General features: G+C 37.4%; 1 protein-coding gene across 2 annotated transcripts in view; it reads right to left on the reverse strand.

Moving 5' to 3' along the window:
* Positions 1 to 17,787, reverse strand: part of drp2 (dystrophin related protein 2) — a 126,738-nt gene that overhangs the window by 98,024 nt on the left and 10,927 nt on the right. For both annotated transcript variants that reach the window (XM_079630059.1, XM_079630060.1), the window contains exon 3: positions 1,227 to 1,371. In XM_079630059.1, the coding sequence (XP_079486185.1) occupies positions 1,227 to 1,371 (145 nt within the window). The remainder of the gene's footprint in view (positions 1 to 1,226; positions 1,372 to 17,787) is intronic.

Below are 17,787 nucleotides of genomic sequence, written 5' to 3' on the forward strand. Positions count from 1 at the left end.
AGAGTTCGTGTGTGTGCTCGCGTCTCATTTGTCTTGTTGATTTGCCTGTTGCGTTGCCGTCTTAATTCTCTTTTTCGCTTCCTTGGCGACTCTGATACATATTCTCAAGGATAAGAGTGATCTTCCATCAGCAACAGACTTTCAAAAAGGCTTTCAGGTTTTTATATAGCAGTCTCAAGCAATCCCCCTCTTCACATTCGACACGGTGCACCGGGTGTTAAAACGCGAAAGGCGAAGCGTGAATTAACGGGTATGTCCCTCTTTGGCTAATTTACTTTCAAGATGGAGGGGCAACATGGCGACCGACATTCGAACCCCTCACCCCTATGTATTTTCAATAGCATATTATACACTCACGAGAATACTTTATTACTTGAACGAAGTAAATATACATTAATGAGCACATATATTTTTGAAAGAACTAAGTATTTTTAGCTAAGAATAAACTAAAAAAGTTACACAGTGTAGCTTTAATAGCTAAAAAGAGCTAATTACTCTATTAAGCTATTTTTATTTAAGCTATTTATATAAGCTATTCTAATTAAGCTTCTGTTTTTTTAAGTATGAATTGCATTTATATATTTGTCTATCTATCCATCTATCTATCTGTAAGGTCTACAAACCTGCAAACTTCAGGGTTTTTAAACTTTTCTAAACTGATTTTTACAGTTAAAATTACATTTCTTTAAATTCAATTCCTTTTAATACTACTTAATTAAATTTAAGTTCACCATAGACTGAGCAGGGTGAGAAACAAATTTCCACAAAAAGGTGAAAGATAGAGAAGAAACAGATAAACTCATAAAGCCACAAAGTCTTCTGTTTACAAAGCCAGTCTCATGAGGTTCCCCATATTGGGCTTGGTAAAGCATTTTTGAAAGACACCAAAGGCTATTGGCTTAGTCACAAAGGTCTCTTCTCATAAAGAGCGTCCTTTGAAAATTCACAGGTGACATGTAGCCAAGCAGTCAGCTCTAAAATGACTGATATTCCTTACAGTGAGTCGCTTGGCTTTAGAAGATGCATAAACAAAATAAAATAAAAACGATCACCACCCTGGAGATTTGAGCAGAGCTTCAATGGCAAACTGGTCTGTAGAAACAAGCTCAGTCTAGAAAGCCTCAGGACTGTGGATAAACCGACTAAAGAGGGGGGAGGGGGAGTGTGATCTCTTCTCACCCTCTCTCAAGTGAAGACGGCTACAATTTGCACTTGAAATTAATTACCCAGATGTGAGGACGTGATTGACGTGGCGGCAGATTCCTGGTGTCCGAGGCAGCGTGGAGAGGAGGCGTTCTCCAGAAGCCAGGAGCAGCTAGTGGAGCGGAAAGGAGAGGAGGAGAAGACCTGGCAATTTGCGTATCCAGGGACCTACAGGAAGAAGAGGATCATATCGTCACCCTATTGCCGGAGAGAAGATGCGATAAGAGACTAAAGTGAACAGAAAATCAAACAGCTGCTCATTGCTTCCCCATGAAACTCTTAAATCTGGGCTGCATGCCAAGGCAATGTCTCACAAATGAAACTCAGCCCAGGATACCAAGCTTTCCCGTTTCAGAGTTTGACATGATGCTGCTGACCAGGCCTCCTAGTTGTGCTAATCTGGCTAATGGCTAAGCAGTGGAGACTACCTTATCAGGGGACAACTTGCTTTGTCCACACAATCCAAACAGCCATCCGAGCTCATACATGGCCGATGGTGGGAAAGCTGAGAGAATGCCAATGAGTAATGCCGGCCAAGCTGAGATTTCATTACTTCCTGGACGTGCTCTCGAGCCACAAACAGCTGTAGGCTGGGCCCGAGGTCTGCCACCTGTGCCGAGTTTCTCTGTAATCCCTAAAGTCTCTTTGCCGCCTGACCTTTAAGAGTGTCGATGGGCACAAATCCTATTTCGATAGTGGATAAGGGACATAGTTCCATCTACAAAAGGGCTACGTAAAGCTGCGTCACATACCTACAAAACAGTCAGCGCAAGTACATAGGTAAGCATACATTTTAAAGTTTAAAACAGATCCATAAAAGTTTAATTTGTGGCCGGTATGTAGTAACTAGCCAAGGCAATGAGACCAGCTATTTCGGAGCTGTAGCTTTCATTCATAATTTACATTATAGTTTCAGCTGAGCGTAAAAGTCTCTCTGTTTCCCAATGTCCCTGTCTCTTGTCATGCACACAAGGCTGTGGTGTCACTTAGCTGTGTATGAGTGAACTGATATGTGCAGGGGCTCTAGAAACACAGGCCAAATGAGAGCAGAAACCAGAGTTCCTGAGGGCTTTCCCTCCTCTCATTGACAAGCAACAAGAAGCCATTAATTTTAACATCTAAGGGGGGGTGAGGGCTAGGAATATATAGGAGTTATATGCTGTTAGAATTGTATCTGGCCTCTTTAGTGTTATTTGCACTGTGGTGTCTGTGACTGTAGTTCACCCAAAAGTGACAACGTATTCACAGCCATCTCATTACAAACCTTTATTCTGTAGACCACAAAAGATGATATTTTGACAAATGGATCATTCTCATAACATGTTTCAAAGTTATCTCTTTTCAACTGAATGAAAGCAAAGACAATGGGAAGGGAAGAATTTAGCACTTTAACAGACAGTGGACCTGAAATCATCATAGGACCCCACTGACCTCAAAAACAACATTGTGCCCAATTTTTTTCTTTTTTTTCCCTTTTGTGTTCCACAGAAAGTCATAAATAAGAGAGAAAATCCTTCAGGTTTGGAAGACATGAGGGCGAGTACTTTTTTTAATTATTACTTTTTTGTGCAAACTATCATTTTAAAGTTAAAGCACAAACAAGTGCTAAATTCTTGAGGGAAGATAAGTTAAGGCCTCCAGAGTGTCCCGTTCGCCTCCGCTCCATCCACAACAAGCATTCAGCCGGCTGAATCAAGAGCGTTTTGAAACCCATCTGCACATTCTCACCAACAAGAAGTCTCAGATGGCCTGGAAGTGAAACTTGGAGAAGGTTGGAGAGATAGAGACAGTATGACAGAGCGAGTAACTACAGTGAAAAACACTCAGGCTATGTACCGGCCAGCACCAAACTGTGCCGCAAAGGACCAACGGCGTTTAGTCACAAACTGCACAAACAGAGAGCTTGTCACTTTAAGTAGGGCACCATGCTGAAGTGTATTTACCACACAAGCTAATCCATCATTCACCATGTTAGTTCCTCTGTCATTCCCTTTGCGCCCTGATAACGAACCATTTTGTTGCTAGGAATCGGGAGCGTTCATTCAAATAAACTTCAACATGGCTTCAGGAGCATGAAATGCTTTTTGATGGTGGGTCAAATCGAATCAAATAAGCTTTATTTACAGTGTAGATTGTCACAAACACGGTTTAAAGGGAGCCAGACTTATCCTCAATACCTTGAATGCTAAGGGGAAAAAAACTTGGGAAGTGAAAGGATAAAAGAGCAATCTTCTTCAGGTCAGCCTAGTTGAATAAGTAATCAAAAGGCTGTCACTTATAGGTGATGCACAAGATTGACCTGAATGGCTCTAATGGATGTCACTCTATTTGCAGATAATAGGGTATATAGACCGTAGCAGAGGGTAATGTAATTAATAAAAACACCCAGTAAGAGCACATAATGTGCTTGCCCATCAGCCAGCCACAAAGAGAAACACATATAGGCTAGAGTGTGCATTTATGTCAGCGAACAAGACATACAGAAACTGAAAAATAAAAAACAGAGGAAGTTAGAGAGGAAGAGAGTGGTAGGTTTGGTGGAACAGGCAGTGCAGCTCGAGAAGTGCCTCCTGCCACTCTCACTTGCACAAAGCCACGTCAGCGTCCCCAAGGTTACCATCTGCCTCTCAGCAGAGCGAGGCAGCCCTCCACGAAACACACTTAATCACCGCGCAACCTCTTATACACTCATTTCCTGTCTTTCTCAGAGGAGGCTGCTCCTAACAGAGGGGATGTTTCAAAGTGCTGATACGCACAATGGCTGTCTTACTCATTACAAAAAAACACGAGTCTTCACGTTCACACCGCAGTCTCGCTCCTTCTGAGGAGCTTTGTTTCAACTAGCCACTGGCACACTGGAATCAATTCATCAAAAGCTTAAGCAGCTAATGAACTGAAGCATGGTGGAAATGAGAGCATTCAAGGAAGAAAGAATGGATTAGAATATTATAGGGCAGAGGTCCTGTAGTGTTTTTGATTTTAATGGTGGTGTTAATATGCTATATTGCAGCGTTTTACATTATAAACTTGGGAACAAATGACATTTTGTGAAAAGTCTGAGCTATTTATGATGAAAAAAGTGTGTTTTTCTGAATCAGACTTAAGCCTTAGGTCTCTGAAAATAATGTTGGATAATTCCCTCTCGGTATGGCTGCTTCCTCATTCCAAGTTCATTTTCAGGAGGCAAGTTATATCTTTGTTATCAGTTTCCAGAGAATAAAATATGTGCATATTTAGCACTGCGAGACCTCAGCAGTCAAGCTAGCCGCCTCAATACTGCTGCACAAGAACAGACAACCCACATCACTTTGTTTACACCAGTGGTCAAAGATTTGAAGAAAACAAACATATACATACAGTCCAGCATCTGCATTTACATACACCCACATCTTTAACATATATATTCTCACATATGTGCTTTAATGCAAAAAGTATCCACACAAAGCTAGAAAGACCCTCATTACCCATCTAACATGAGTTAAAAGAGAATTATCTATTAACTGAGTCACACTCAAACACACCTCCACACATATTGGCTCAGTCACACTCAAAAACCCCTCCACACTTTTCAAAGGTTTCTCAGTAACTATATCCTTCCTTATAACCTTCTTCACTGCTTACACACATAATACGCCAGTGTATTATTCCGGTTCTGCACGCAGAAATGGAGCCTCACCAAAGGGGGTTAAGTAAGTAGATGAGCCTGAGGTGCGACCTCCCATGACTTATGCACACTTCTCCCGCAATGGAACCATCTTGGCAGGATACAGATTTACACTGGGCTCCAGCGTACCCAGGCCGCTACGCTACACTGCACGCACAAAGAGAAAAACATGAAAAGCTCAGCAAAGCCGGGTAATGAAAGATTAGATGAAAGATTAGAAGACTAGCTTTACCATCTCAGATTTACTCAACCTTTACAATCTCTTGATGTCTCCATAACTATATTGGGGAGGATAATAATATGATAGGCATCATCTCCATCACCGACAAGTGAAGCATGGCAGAGAACAATAATCAATCCGGTCACGTTGATATCCTCCATCCGAAAGCTATGAAACTCAATCATGAACGTTTATGGGCTTTAAAGAATAATTCCGATGCCACTTCATGTTATTAAAACTTTAGATGTTACATCTTGGAATCTGCTTACCACAAACATGAGTGTGTAATATGATTTTAACAGCTTTGTATTGGTGACACCAATGACACCAACAACATTTTATTTAATTTACACCTTTCTACAATAAAATTAAAGTGTCTTAAAACAGTATGCACTACAGATCCTTTTGCAATTTCACACACATCAAACCTCATTTGCATATTCAAGAAATGGTACAGAGTTACTCTATTTGCATATTTCTTCCACGCACTGATTGTACATTCAGAGTCAAAATTTTATGAATAACTACAAGTGCTCCCAAGTTCCCCCATTAAGAAGAGGCACATCTCAGAGCTGTACATTTCCTCACGTCTCTCCGCAGAAAGAGGCCATCAACTGCATTCCAGCAGGGAAAAAAAACAGCTTTTATCGGCCTTAGCCCCTCTGTGGTTTTGTGCCGTGATGTTCTTGATGGAACAGTGAGGCTGATGGCCGGTACTTTCCACATCCAAACCCAATAGATATGGGGAGAGTGATGCACTTCAATGTGTATACAGCCCCATTATCAGGCCTGTAATCACACTTTCTTTTTCCCTAATGGAGTTTTGGTCGACTCTGTGAGATTGTTCCTTCTTTCAGGGTCGATGGGAATACATCATGCTCATATTCTGGGTGATATTGATCTAGGACTAGTCAATAATGCCTTTTGGGAGACACAACAAACAACAAACCATACCAACACATGCAGGAAACTGATATGTTTGTTGAAAGGGGAGACTCTTAAAAGGGAGGCCACATCCAAACCCTTTGATAAATAATTAAATACAAGCATATTCCAAACAGTAAGATATGGATAAACTATAAAAAGCGTACCTTATGTGACCTTATCCATATTAACAGGGAAGCTCTCCAATAAAAAATGTGTTAATGTATTGTTATTGAATTACAGATTACATCTTGTATAGCAAACACACAGTATCTACTACTGTATGCAAAGAAATGATCACAGTACTGGAAATTGTGAAAAAGTGTGAGAAAATCAAAGCCTGGAGTGCTATATAACTACCTTAAACAAGTCATAAATCATCTACGTTTAGACAGTTTTTTTTTTTTTTGCTAGGACAAAAGTTAAGGGGTACAGTTGGTCTGTCCTCATCCATCTGGAGGCTTTGGACCATATGACAGCACACATGGACCAACTTCTCTCATGATGAGCTGATGTCTTAAATCGGCAAAAATTCATACTAAAATAACTCTATACCAGCAAGTCAAAGGTAAGATAAAAGAGAGGCATTTCAAAAAATACATTTCAAGACATGTAATGCTATAAAAGTGATTGGTGAGGAACAAAGGGTTTATACTTGCTTATCTCTAGATAGAATACTTCTGATACTACTAAATTCAGAGTTAAAATCAAGACTCAAAAAGAACACCCTGTTGGGTTTTATATTGCAATGATGACTGTGCATCATCTCTTATTTAATACCGTTGAAGAATAATTTGTGAGAAAGTTTCATTTTTGCCAGAAAATCTCTTGCCTGAACATTTTCAAAAAATCATATTTTCCCACCTTAGACAAAATTATTTCAGGACTGTAAACGCTGTAAAAATTCGTGACCACCATAGGGGGATGTGTTTATCGATTCTTACACTTAAGTCCAATAATAAATATTTATTTAGAGATAAATCATATGTTGTCACCTATCATAAAGCACTACATATTTTGACCCCATCAAAGTAAATTTGGAATTCAAATGCTTAAAATTGGAATACTAAACTGAACAACCACATATTCATTTAACAGTAATCCATGGCATTTCTTTTACAAAACATGTTTTGTGCCAGCCTTGCTACACTCAGAATGTGTTAGGGATGAAGGTCAACACAAAAAATGGCTAATAATGCTTTTAACTAGCAAATATCAAAGCACAACACCACATTATTTACAGCCAATATTCTTGTTTTGAGCACAAAATTAAATGATCTTAAAAAAAAAATCCCATTTAAGAGTTACATCTTGACTAGGCTCATATAATTGTAAACATTATCAAATAAATACTGTAGGATAAACTTACCTGTACCACATTTTATGATGCCAGTTCATTAAATATGTTTCAACATACGTTAAGGTAGCTATAGTAAGTCGAAGTCAAAGGTAAACACATAGCACACAAGAGACATTCTACTGACAATAAGTAACTTTTCAAGTACGTCAATTTATTCGACTAACCGTAACAGTCTACTAATACTCTAATTAGAGTTGACATATAGTTGCAAAGTTACATATAGTTAGAAGAATGTCTAAAGTATACCATCAAAATAAAGCATAACCTACAACAACAACAACAACAGTAATCAAACTCTTAGAGATTTGTTGAGCCCCATTTATAGAAGAAAAAGCCCTTTACAAATTCACAGACCAAACACCATTTTTAATAAAACATTTGATTACAGTGTTCTTGAGCCGTTTCCATGGTGAGTCTGTGATCATTCTTACACAGTGAACTTTAATGAAAACTAGTTATGGTAGAAAGAATTAGGATAAAAATGTTTTCAAAATCCCAGTAGTCATGGCTATATCCTATATCCCATTCCATCAACAGACTAAAGATACTTCAGGAGAACCGTAAAAATATTTTGAAGCTCAAAACTCCACTGCTCTTGCGCTACTCAGACTTCACTATTTCCCACTACAGTATGCACTACACATTTAATAGTTTCCCCGCTCATTTTTTACGTCTCTACTTGTATAATGTTTTATTCCACCACGCATTGCAAGGGTATGCTTCTCTTGCACTATTAAAATCCTCTGTTTGCACTTTGCAGTTGCCCTGTACAGTGAATTTAATTTAATATTATCCTTGTAACCGACATGTGACTGTGCATGTGCAAACGTTCTTTTCAGTGTTTTTTCGAACAAATACACAAGGAATGTCTCTCTCTGGTAAGTCTATTCCCACTCATGTCAACATGGGCTCAACTGCAAACAAAACGCATACAACATATCACATTTTTATATCTCTTTGAAATATACAAGCCTTGTCCATGCAGTGAGCCTCATCATATCCAGTGCCACAGATGTCATGACACCACTCACAGATGTCATGATGTTTCTGTCCACACAAAAAAAAAAATCCTGCGTCAAATCCACTCAGTTGCAAGTATTCACACTGATGTCGCTGAAATGACAGTAATACACGTGGGATCAGAGCTATGTATAACTGACAATATGAGCTAAATTATGTTGACAGACATGTTGAAAACTGATCCTATTCAAGTGACATTTAAAGGCACAATATGTAATTTTTGTAATATGCTAATATAAAACAAAGGCATGGCTTGATGATGCCATGAATGAGCGTGGAATCGTGAGAGTGGTCGTCTTTATCTCCACAGCTGATGGAAAGCAATCTGACGACGGGACTCGTCAGAAATCATGTTCATGGATGAGCTACTGTATTAAAGTTTTATTAGCATTACTGTGGTATGAAGCAGGGCCTGGGACATTTTACCTTGCTGTTTTTATTATGCATATATATGCCACAGTCGGCTGCTGCCGCTCCTTTAGTTTTATTTGTTTTTTTTACAATTAAAAGTACGATTGAAGTTGCATTTAATGTCTGCCTCATCCTTCCCTGAACTTTGTTACAGTTGCGTTAGATCACTTAAATTCACATAATTTTTTTATCTCATTCATTGAAATAGATGCTGTGCTGAATTACTACTCATACAGGTCGCTTTATCTAATGAATTAAAATTGTGGGGTAATGCAGCACAGTTTTACTTGGTCAAAACAATCATACAAATACATTTGAGTGTGTTGAAAGTTACATAACAATGATTAGTTTTCTGTCGATAAATGTATCCAAACATTTATTCACCTGTCTAATAAAACACATAATATATTAAAGCGTCTTTGGTATTTTCTTAGTTTCTACAGAAGTAAAACCGGAAAATCGAGGGTAACGCGGATATGATGTCATTGACAGGCAACGCAATGACACGGGCCGTTACACTGGTTAAAATAGCTGATTTTTCTGGATTTGAACACAGTTGAAAACATTTGGGATAATGTAAGTGCACAAGTCAACAAAATAAATAAAACATTTCTAGATATTATTGGATATTTTAATCCAAAAATCGTACATATTGTGCCTTCAAAGAAGAATTTATCCAAAAATGTATATTGTCATTTACTCGCCGCAAGAGTATTCGACTAATCAATTAAAGATACTTCTAGTCACTAGTAGTTTACTTTTTTTGCACATTTTATGTTTTTCTTTATATTTTTACAAAGGCTACATTATCATGTTAATGTTACATTTTAAAATTAATATATTGTGTTGGTTTTCTCTGTGGCACTCATGGAAATGAGCATACAGGTTTTGAACAACAATTTCTGAACTTAGCTGGGTGAATATTTCCTTGATTAATGAAATTTACTTTGGTTTTCTTGTCCTTTGAATTTTCTTGTTCAATTCAATCTAGGTATTGATTTTAAGATGCAACCTTACAAAGTAATAGGGGAGGAACAGAATCTCTCTGTTGTTGACATATGGATCTGAGATACAGAAGCATTTATTCAGCTTCCTGCAAGAGTGATTTAAAATAAACAAGATGCCTTGATGACACCTCAAGGGGAGCAAAGAAAGAAAAAACCCATCATCTTCAATAAAACTGCACAAAAAATGAAGATGATATGATCAAATATCAGGCAAAAGCCAAAGGAATCATCTCATTCATGCCTGTAATTTCAGTGGTTATAGATGTAAAGCATGTGATCAGAGATAGTAGAAGTAGAGCTCTCCACACACTATTCTTTTCCCCAAAGTTCTGGCAGCTTTTGCACTTTCTCCAAGAGCTCAGTCATCAGTCTCCGAAAGAGCACAAGGTTGGCAGGGTTTTCCTACCTGTCACCTGCTGAACCTCAGCTCCATGTCCACTCGTCATCCACTTGTCTAAAGCCCTTCAGCTTGACAAACTCTGAATCCATTTCTACAAATCCATTGCATACAATCCCAAACTCTTCCAAGCCATATGGCAGCCATTAATAAGTATTCCATTAATATATATGCACTTTATTTTTTATATTTAGAAGAACTAAAAATGCAGCAGGAGTGGAGCAAAAAAAAAAAATCATAATTTTTACATTGACAAACATTTGGGTCAAAGTCAAACCTTCATTAATTCACAGCTTCTAATTAAACAGAAAAAAATTCTAAGTTATTCTTGGTCTATAGGTACAGTTCTTGGCGCAGCACTTTACGTAACACTGAAATTTCTCACTCTCACTTTTTTATAAATGGGTTGTCAAATAGACAAATAACACAAAAACCTCTTTCCGACACTGAAGCCCCTTAAGATTCAAATCAATAGGCATTTTCATTGTAAATTACAGAGTGCATTGCTTCTGAGTCAAAGCTGGTGGAAACTCATGCCTGTTAGCCACACATATCTAACAAGAATACAGCATTTCCACCACCAATCTTACAGTCTGTGCAGCAAATTTCATATAAGCGCTTTGCCTTGTGCCGATAAAACACTTTGAAATCCCCAACCACAAACAATGCCTGGAGAAGGGGAAGAATGCCACTTGCCTTTGAGCCAGTTCCTCGCTCTCTCTCCTCTATTCCAGTGAAACAACACAAGAACAAGCTGAGGCTCTCTCCTTCTAGCGGGTGACTCATTCCCCACTGAACAGTTCAAATCACTTGGTACAGATGACCCCATTATGAGCACTGTATTTACAGACTCAAATTAATATGACAGCATGCCAAGCGAAAACAGTAATTGACGTTTGAACGTGTAAGGTGCATAATCATCTTCAGTAAACAAAAAACAGAGGGACTATAATGTGCAGCACGAAATTGTTCCAACTGTGGCCGTTCGTTCAAACCAGCATCCCACCGCCTCAGGCCTTCATCTGTCTCTGCTGCGCTGAGCCTTTATTGACAAATAAAGTGACAAGCCTCAGAGTGTTGCAGCATTTAAAAGTTAATGTGAGGGAAAATTAAATGGATTACCAAGTCAAGGTTGGTGTAAATCACGTTCCGTTTCCGCCTCATTGAAGTTCCTCATCTCTGTAAGGGGAGGAGACCAGTCTCAAATGAAGACTTTCTTATGGGTGCAATACACTACTCTGTCAACACGAGAAGAGAAGCAGAGCATAAACTGCAATCGCACGGCGCCATACCTCCAACCCTGGAGTCCAACGCGAGAGGGCATTCAATTATGAAGTTGATCTGTCTCCAGGGCAGCTGTATGATGCACTACTGTGCACCATCTTTCCACCCGATGGCTCATTTAGAGACATGGAGAATGATTGGCTTGAGAACAAGACTGATTCTCTTCTGCACATCTTGCCATTTGTTTATCTAATGCATTTAACACAGTCATGGGTTATATAATCTGTTATTAAATCATTATAGACCTTCACATTTCTGCATGAAGCCTACATATAGGCTAATGCACAAAATTTGTACATCACTGCAATCATGGCTAATGTCATTTTACACATTTATTTACCGTTACCGCTTCTCCCTAATACATAAATACGGTAACACTTTACAATAAGGTTCATTAGTTAACATTAGTTAACTACATTAGTTAACATTATCTAATAATGAACGGCACTTAAAAAGCATTTATTCATCTTTGTTAATGTTAATTTAAACATTTATTAATACTTTATTAAAATCTTGTTAACATGAGTTCATGCACTGTGAACTAACATGAACAAACAATGAACAGCTTTATTTCTATTAACTAACATTAACAAAGATGAATAAATACTGTAACAAATGTATTGCTCATTGTTAGTTCATGTTAGTTAATACATTAACTAATGTTTAATAAATGAACCTTATTGTAAAGTGTTACCATAAATACATATATGCTAGTTTAACAAATATATAGGGTATTAAAAATGTTAAATATTTTAAAAAAAAGAGTTGAAAAAATGTTTTTGATCAAATGACAGTAAAACAATCCATTTAAAATAAATGCTGTTATTTGAATTTAATATTCACTAAGGAATCCTGGAGAGAGAAATGTATCAGAGTTTCCCAAAAAATATTAAGCAGCACAACGGTTTTCAACATTGATAAGAAGAAATGTTTCTTGAGCACCAAATCAGCATATTACACTGATTTCTGGGGGATCATGTGACACCGAAGACTGGAGTAATCATTTTTGGAATTATAAATAAATGGAATGGATTGCATGTTAAAAATGTATTCAAATATTTTACAACATTACGATTTTACTGTATTTTTGATCAAATAAATGCAGCTTGATGCGACTTCTTTTTAAAATATTACAAAAATATCTTGAACGATATTATATATATGTGGTAAATGAAAAATTGTAATATATAAAAAAAAAAGATTTAGATCCCTCCAAAAGGAAAAGGGCAGTGGTCATCACAGTTATGTGGAAACCGCAAGCTGCTCAATCGTGCTGAAAGCATCCGTCCGGCACATTACCCCGTCTCCCACTCACAGACTCAGCTGTAGTTCGGTCTCATTCAGTCCGACACCCACAGCCACCCTGGTGCTGAAATCTGACATTCAGACACACATTTCCATTGGCCGTTTAACGGAAAGGAGCTTTCAAGGTCAAGCTAACTCCTCCACTGGGGAATTTAGTGAATAACAATTCAAAGGTTTCAGATGTGCTTAGACAGAAGATGTCGATTAGCAGATGTATCATATTAAGCATTAGGCCAGCTGGTCAATGCTTTTCTATTTTGTCAATTGTGAGTGCCCTAGACAGCAATTTCACTCTGCAAATTTCACTTTAGATATGATTTTTTTTTCCTATAGATGAGTGACTTAGTGTAGCCAGTGACAATGATGACAGGCCATTAGCCACTGGAGTGTTGCCCTAATAGTTTTTGATGGAGTGGGCAAGGCTCGTGAATTTTTTGATTGAGTCGAGGGTGTGCAGATCAAGTGTGAGTGCCGCCCATGTGAGGCAAAATGTGCATCACTTTGCTTTAGAGACAGACTGTTAGTCTGCAGAGCAAAGAGGAACGCAAGATCACATCATACAGGCATCCTTTCAATTGGCCTGTTTTCACAGCAAGAGGGCATTGAGTGCACTGCCTACAGAGTAAATCACAGATAATTACTACAGAAAAAACCATGGTGTGAGGACACCGTATGGGAACAAGGGAAGCCTAAATAATCACAAGGACAGCTTGTCCTTTAAAGAGCAATCATCAGATATTCAAAGAACAGGGTGTGACTCTGAACACTTCTTTTATGACATGCTGAGCACATCAAAATGTGAAAAGCTTTTTTTCATGTCAATTGTAGGCAATTACAGAAACAGTGCTTAGTTCTTCCCCTACAAAAAATACATCAACTGAACTGTATAATTTTTCAATATTCATTTTCTTATGGAAAATTAAATTGTTACAACAGTTACTATAATCTGGGTCATTTTTAAATACAATTTAAAATGCTGATATGTGTGACTTTACAGTTGTCTAGCAATAACAATTATATAACTACTAAAAGTAAATGGGAAAAACTAACACTATAATGGACTCTTATAATGGACAAAAATGGTAATTTAAATTAATATTTTTAGGGAAAATATGTCAAATTGAACATCAGTTTAATAGAGTGTCTTGTTGGATACAGTGTGTTGATGTTGGAGACACCAAAGTGTGTTGGAAAATGCCAGCTCATATTACTTACTGGCATGATTCTTAAAGGGGTGGTTGATTATGATTGAACTTTTCTAACTTTAGTTAGAGTGTAACGTTGCTGTTTGAGCATAAACAACACCTGCAAAGTTACAATGCTCAAAGTTCAAAGCAAAGGGAGATATTTGCTTTTAAAAGAAATTGCTTTTTAGGGACAACCACAAACGGCTGGTAGGGACCACACAACATTCCTCCCGTACATAAACCCCGCCCCCTGAACACGATTAATAGATTATCGAGACAAAATATGCTAATCAATGACTAGAAGATAACTACACATCAGCTACATAAATTCATCAACTAACCATTCTTAAATGTCCTGTTGCATTCTACATGTTGTCACTTCTTCTCTCCACAGAGTCTCTCCATCATTGACTCCACATGACCAGCACATGAGTCAATGTGCATGAAACAAGTAATTATTCCAACAATAGCTGTGAATAACACCTATAACCAGATTGACAGTAACTATAGAAATTATTAAAGATGGTGACTTCATAACACCGGAAATAGTTATTTCTTATTTCTATTTAACTATTTAATAGTTAATGAGTCCAATCAATGCACAAATTCATCCATCAAATCTTAAATAACCAAGAGCAGCTTTAAATACTTCTTATTTTTAACTGAGCATAGAGTGTATTTAGGTCACGAACAGACCACAAAACTCACGGGAGCAGCTTTTGGTGGAAGATAGTGAAATGGATCTAAAATTTTCAGATGAGACAAAGCTCATATCTCCTAGAACTCCACATAAAACAATGCAATGCATGCAAGATACGCATGAAAAATTTAAGATTGTCAGTTCGGTTATCCCTCCTGTTCATAAATGAACTGTGTGTGAACATAACCATATTTAGGAGTCTAAAACAAAACAAACCACCAACTGTATTCTGCCCCAGGATGAGCGTAGTATTACTAGTGATATACCAGTTGGCGCCAAACACAAATGTAAGCCCAGAGAATGCCAGCTAATTTTAAAAAAGCAATTGGATTTTTAATGCACCATTAGGAGCACTGCATTCTGACAATGTTATATTGCTGAATTTTTCTTTCTCTTTCTAAAATCTCTTCTCTGGAGCTGGAGAATAAGAGTCACAAAGGCAATTACAGAACAATTCTGGCAGCTGGAACGTCTCATCTTACTTCCACCCTTACATATTACAGAGTAATTAATTAATCCTAGCAATCATCGTTTCCCAATCAGCGGTAAAAGGATTTCAGTCTTAATGTCACTTTCTAAGGACAGATGGTGATAACTTTGCCATTCTCAATCATAAATCCAATTTAAGTTTGCTAAGTAATGGCATCCATATTTATTGAAAGCCTATATCTCAAATCAAAGACCAATAAAGCCTGTAAATCTTCTACAGCACATCACAGGAAGCGAATAGAGGGGTCTTCCTCTAGACACACTCAAAGGCTGTCTCGCTTGCTCACAAATCTGTCAACTGCCCATCATCTTGGTTTCGTTTGATAACGCAAACTTGTTTTAACTTCGGGCAAGAGCAAGACAGCGGATATCCAAAGTGTTTCTGTGAGCAGAGGAAAGAGAAAACTTACTAACAACATTTCCATGCTACACACAGCGTAATCTTAAAGGTGCGTTGTCAGGGTCTAAGCAGAACCTTCTGCCCTTCTTATTAAAACCCCACCAACATTACCTCCCTGCATTAATTTCACTGCGCTGATGAGAAATGGAGGCAGAGCGGTAACAAATTGCTTTGGTGTTAGAGAGAGAACACCCCCTGGAAAGAGAAGAACACGAGACGCCTCCTCTAATTAAAATGCTCCCTTGTTTTAAAATGATGAGACATAATTAAAACCATTTAGTTTAATTTAAAATGTTCTACTTTTGCCTCGAAATGGCAAAAAAAATTGCTGAATACAACTTTCACCAAAGAATTGCAAGAGAAGGGAGTTGCTTTAAAGGATTCGATAATGAAAAGATGCTGTGTTCAATATAATTTAACTTCAAATCAACAAAAAAAGAATTGCCTCGTACTCATTAAAAATAAAAATAAACAAAGTGAGGCACTTAATGAAAAATTTAAAAGAAGAAATGTGATCACGAAATGTGAAATCAGATTCTTCTGATAAAAATCAAGCGTAGCATCAGTTCTGGCAGGTCACGTACGTGACTCTCAGCTGATCCACGTCTACCTATAGGAATACGACTCCCATCACTGTATACATATATAAGCTCCCTCAGTATTATCAGCAGCTATCACGTTTCTCAGGAGCTAATTACTCTCCTCCATCCCCAGCTCCTCCTCTCGCTAGTCAGTATTTGGCATTCTGATTCCCCTTGAATTAGAATAAATTATCAAATGATGTTGTACTTTAAAATCTTGAATTAATGATCATCATCATACATTCATGTTGGTTCTGTTCGGTTTACCCTAAGTTTTTTTTTGCTGCTCTCTTCTTCCCCATTACAGAACCATACCACCAACCCTAAGTGTATGCTAATTGTCAATCGTATTTGACGATAGTGGTCCTGAAAAAACTGGTGTATTATATGAGTTGTAAGCATGTTTAAATCGTAATTTTACAGTCTTTATAGTTTATTGTTTTTTAGCGTTAATCATGGCAACAAAGTTGTAAAATTGAATATCATGGTAACGGTGAACAACAAGGCTTCATTTGTTAACATTAGATAACTAAACTAACAATGTATAATACTCCTAAAGCATTTATCAATCAAATTAAAGATTATTTAAGCAATTTTATCACACTAATATCATGTTAACACGCATTGTTAATGTCGGCTATATTATTGGAATCATAACTATTTTAATGTTTATGGATTGACCCATTTGATAAAATTGCTTTACTGTAACCAAGAATTTAGCTTTTTTTTTTTAAGAGGGACAAGTGGAAATAAAATTTTCAGCAATAAACATACAAATACTGTGGATAGATGACCATCACAGCAGCAGGCAGGTTTATTCCTCAAGAGCACGTCATACAGAAGCACACTAATAATGCACACGCACACTTCCATCTATCATTCAACTCCTCTCTCCATATGCATCCAATTTATCACCCTTTCTACTTCATTTCAACCAATATGCACTTATCACCCACATGCAGAGGGATTGCCTTTACGCTCCAACCTCATTCCTCCATCAAAAAGCTAAACCTGCTGTAAAACCTTCAGGTCCACAGTAGACCTCAAAAGGTCTGATGCATATTTTTGAGATTATTTAAGAAAAAAAATCAATGTTTTCTGTTAATGTTTACTATCTTTTATCTGCAACGAACGGAAGTCTTCTCGATTTCTTTAGGCTGCAGTGGATGAGTGAGAGAGGCTTGTTTCCCCCCCATTTCCTCTTTACCTTTCCGTGGGCAAAATCCCAGGGTTTATTTTATTTATTTATTTACTTACTTGCTGCAATGAGGTTGAGTGATGACTTCTCAAAACAACATTTCTGTACATTAATAATAAAAAAATCCTTTTTCTTTGTGCTCTCAGTATTGATCAGAATTGCCTTATGGAGGTCACGGCCACTATTACAGTTTTATATAGCTTTATAAACTTTCTAAAGATAATATGAGAATTGCTTTTCATGCTTCAAGTTTTTCTTATCAAAAGAGAAAATACATTTAAAGACTTTTAAATACTCTAATTTTTCCATTAAACTTTATAGCATGTTGCTGGAAATAAATAACAAAATAATAACTTTTTAAAATACATTTTATTAAATGGGTCAGTAGTCCTGGTGTTCCAACTTCAAAGCCTTTTAAAAAATATACGATGCATGTT

The sequence above is a fragment of the Phoxinus phoxinus genome (genome assembly GCF_949152265.1).
Source record: "Phoxinus phoxinus genome assembly, chromosome: 12".
In the NCBI taxonomy this organism is placed as follows: domain Eukaryota; kingdom Metazoa; phylum Chordata; class Actinopteri; order Cypriniformes; family Leuciscidae; genus Phoxinus; species Phoxinus phoxinus.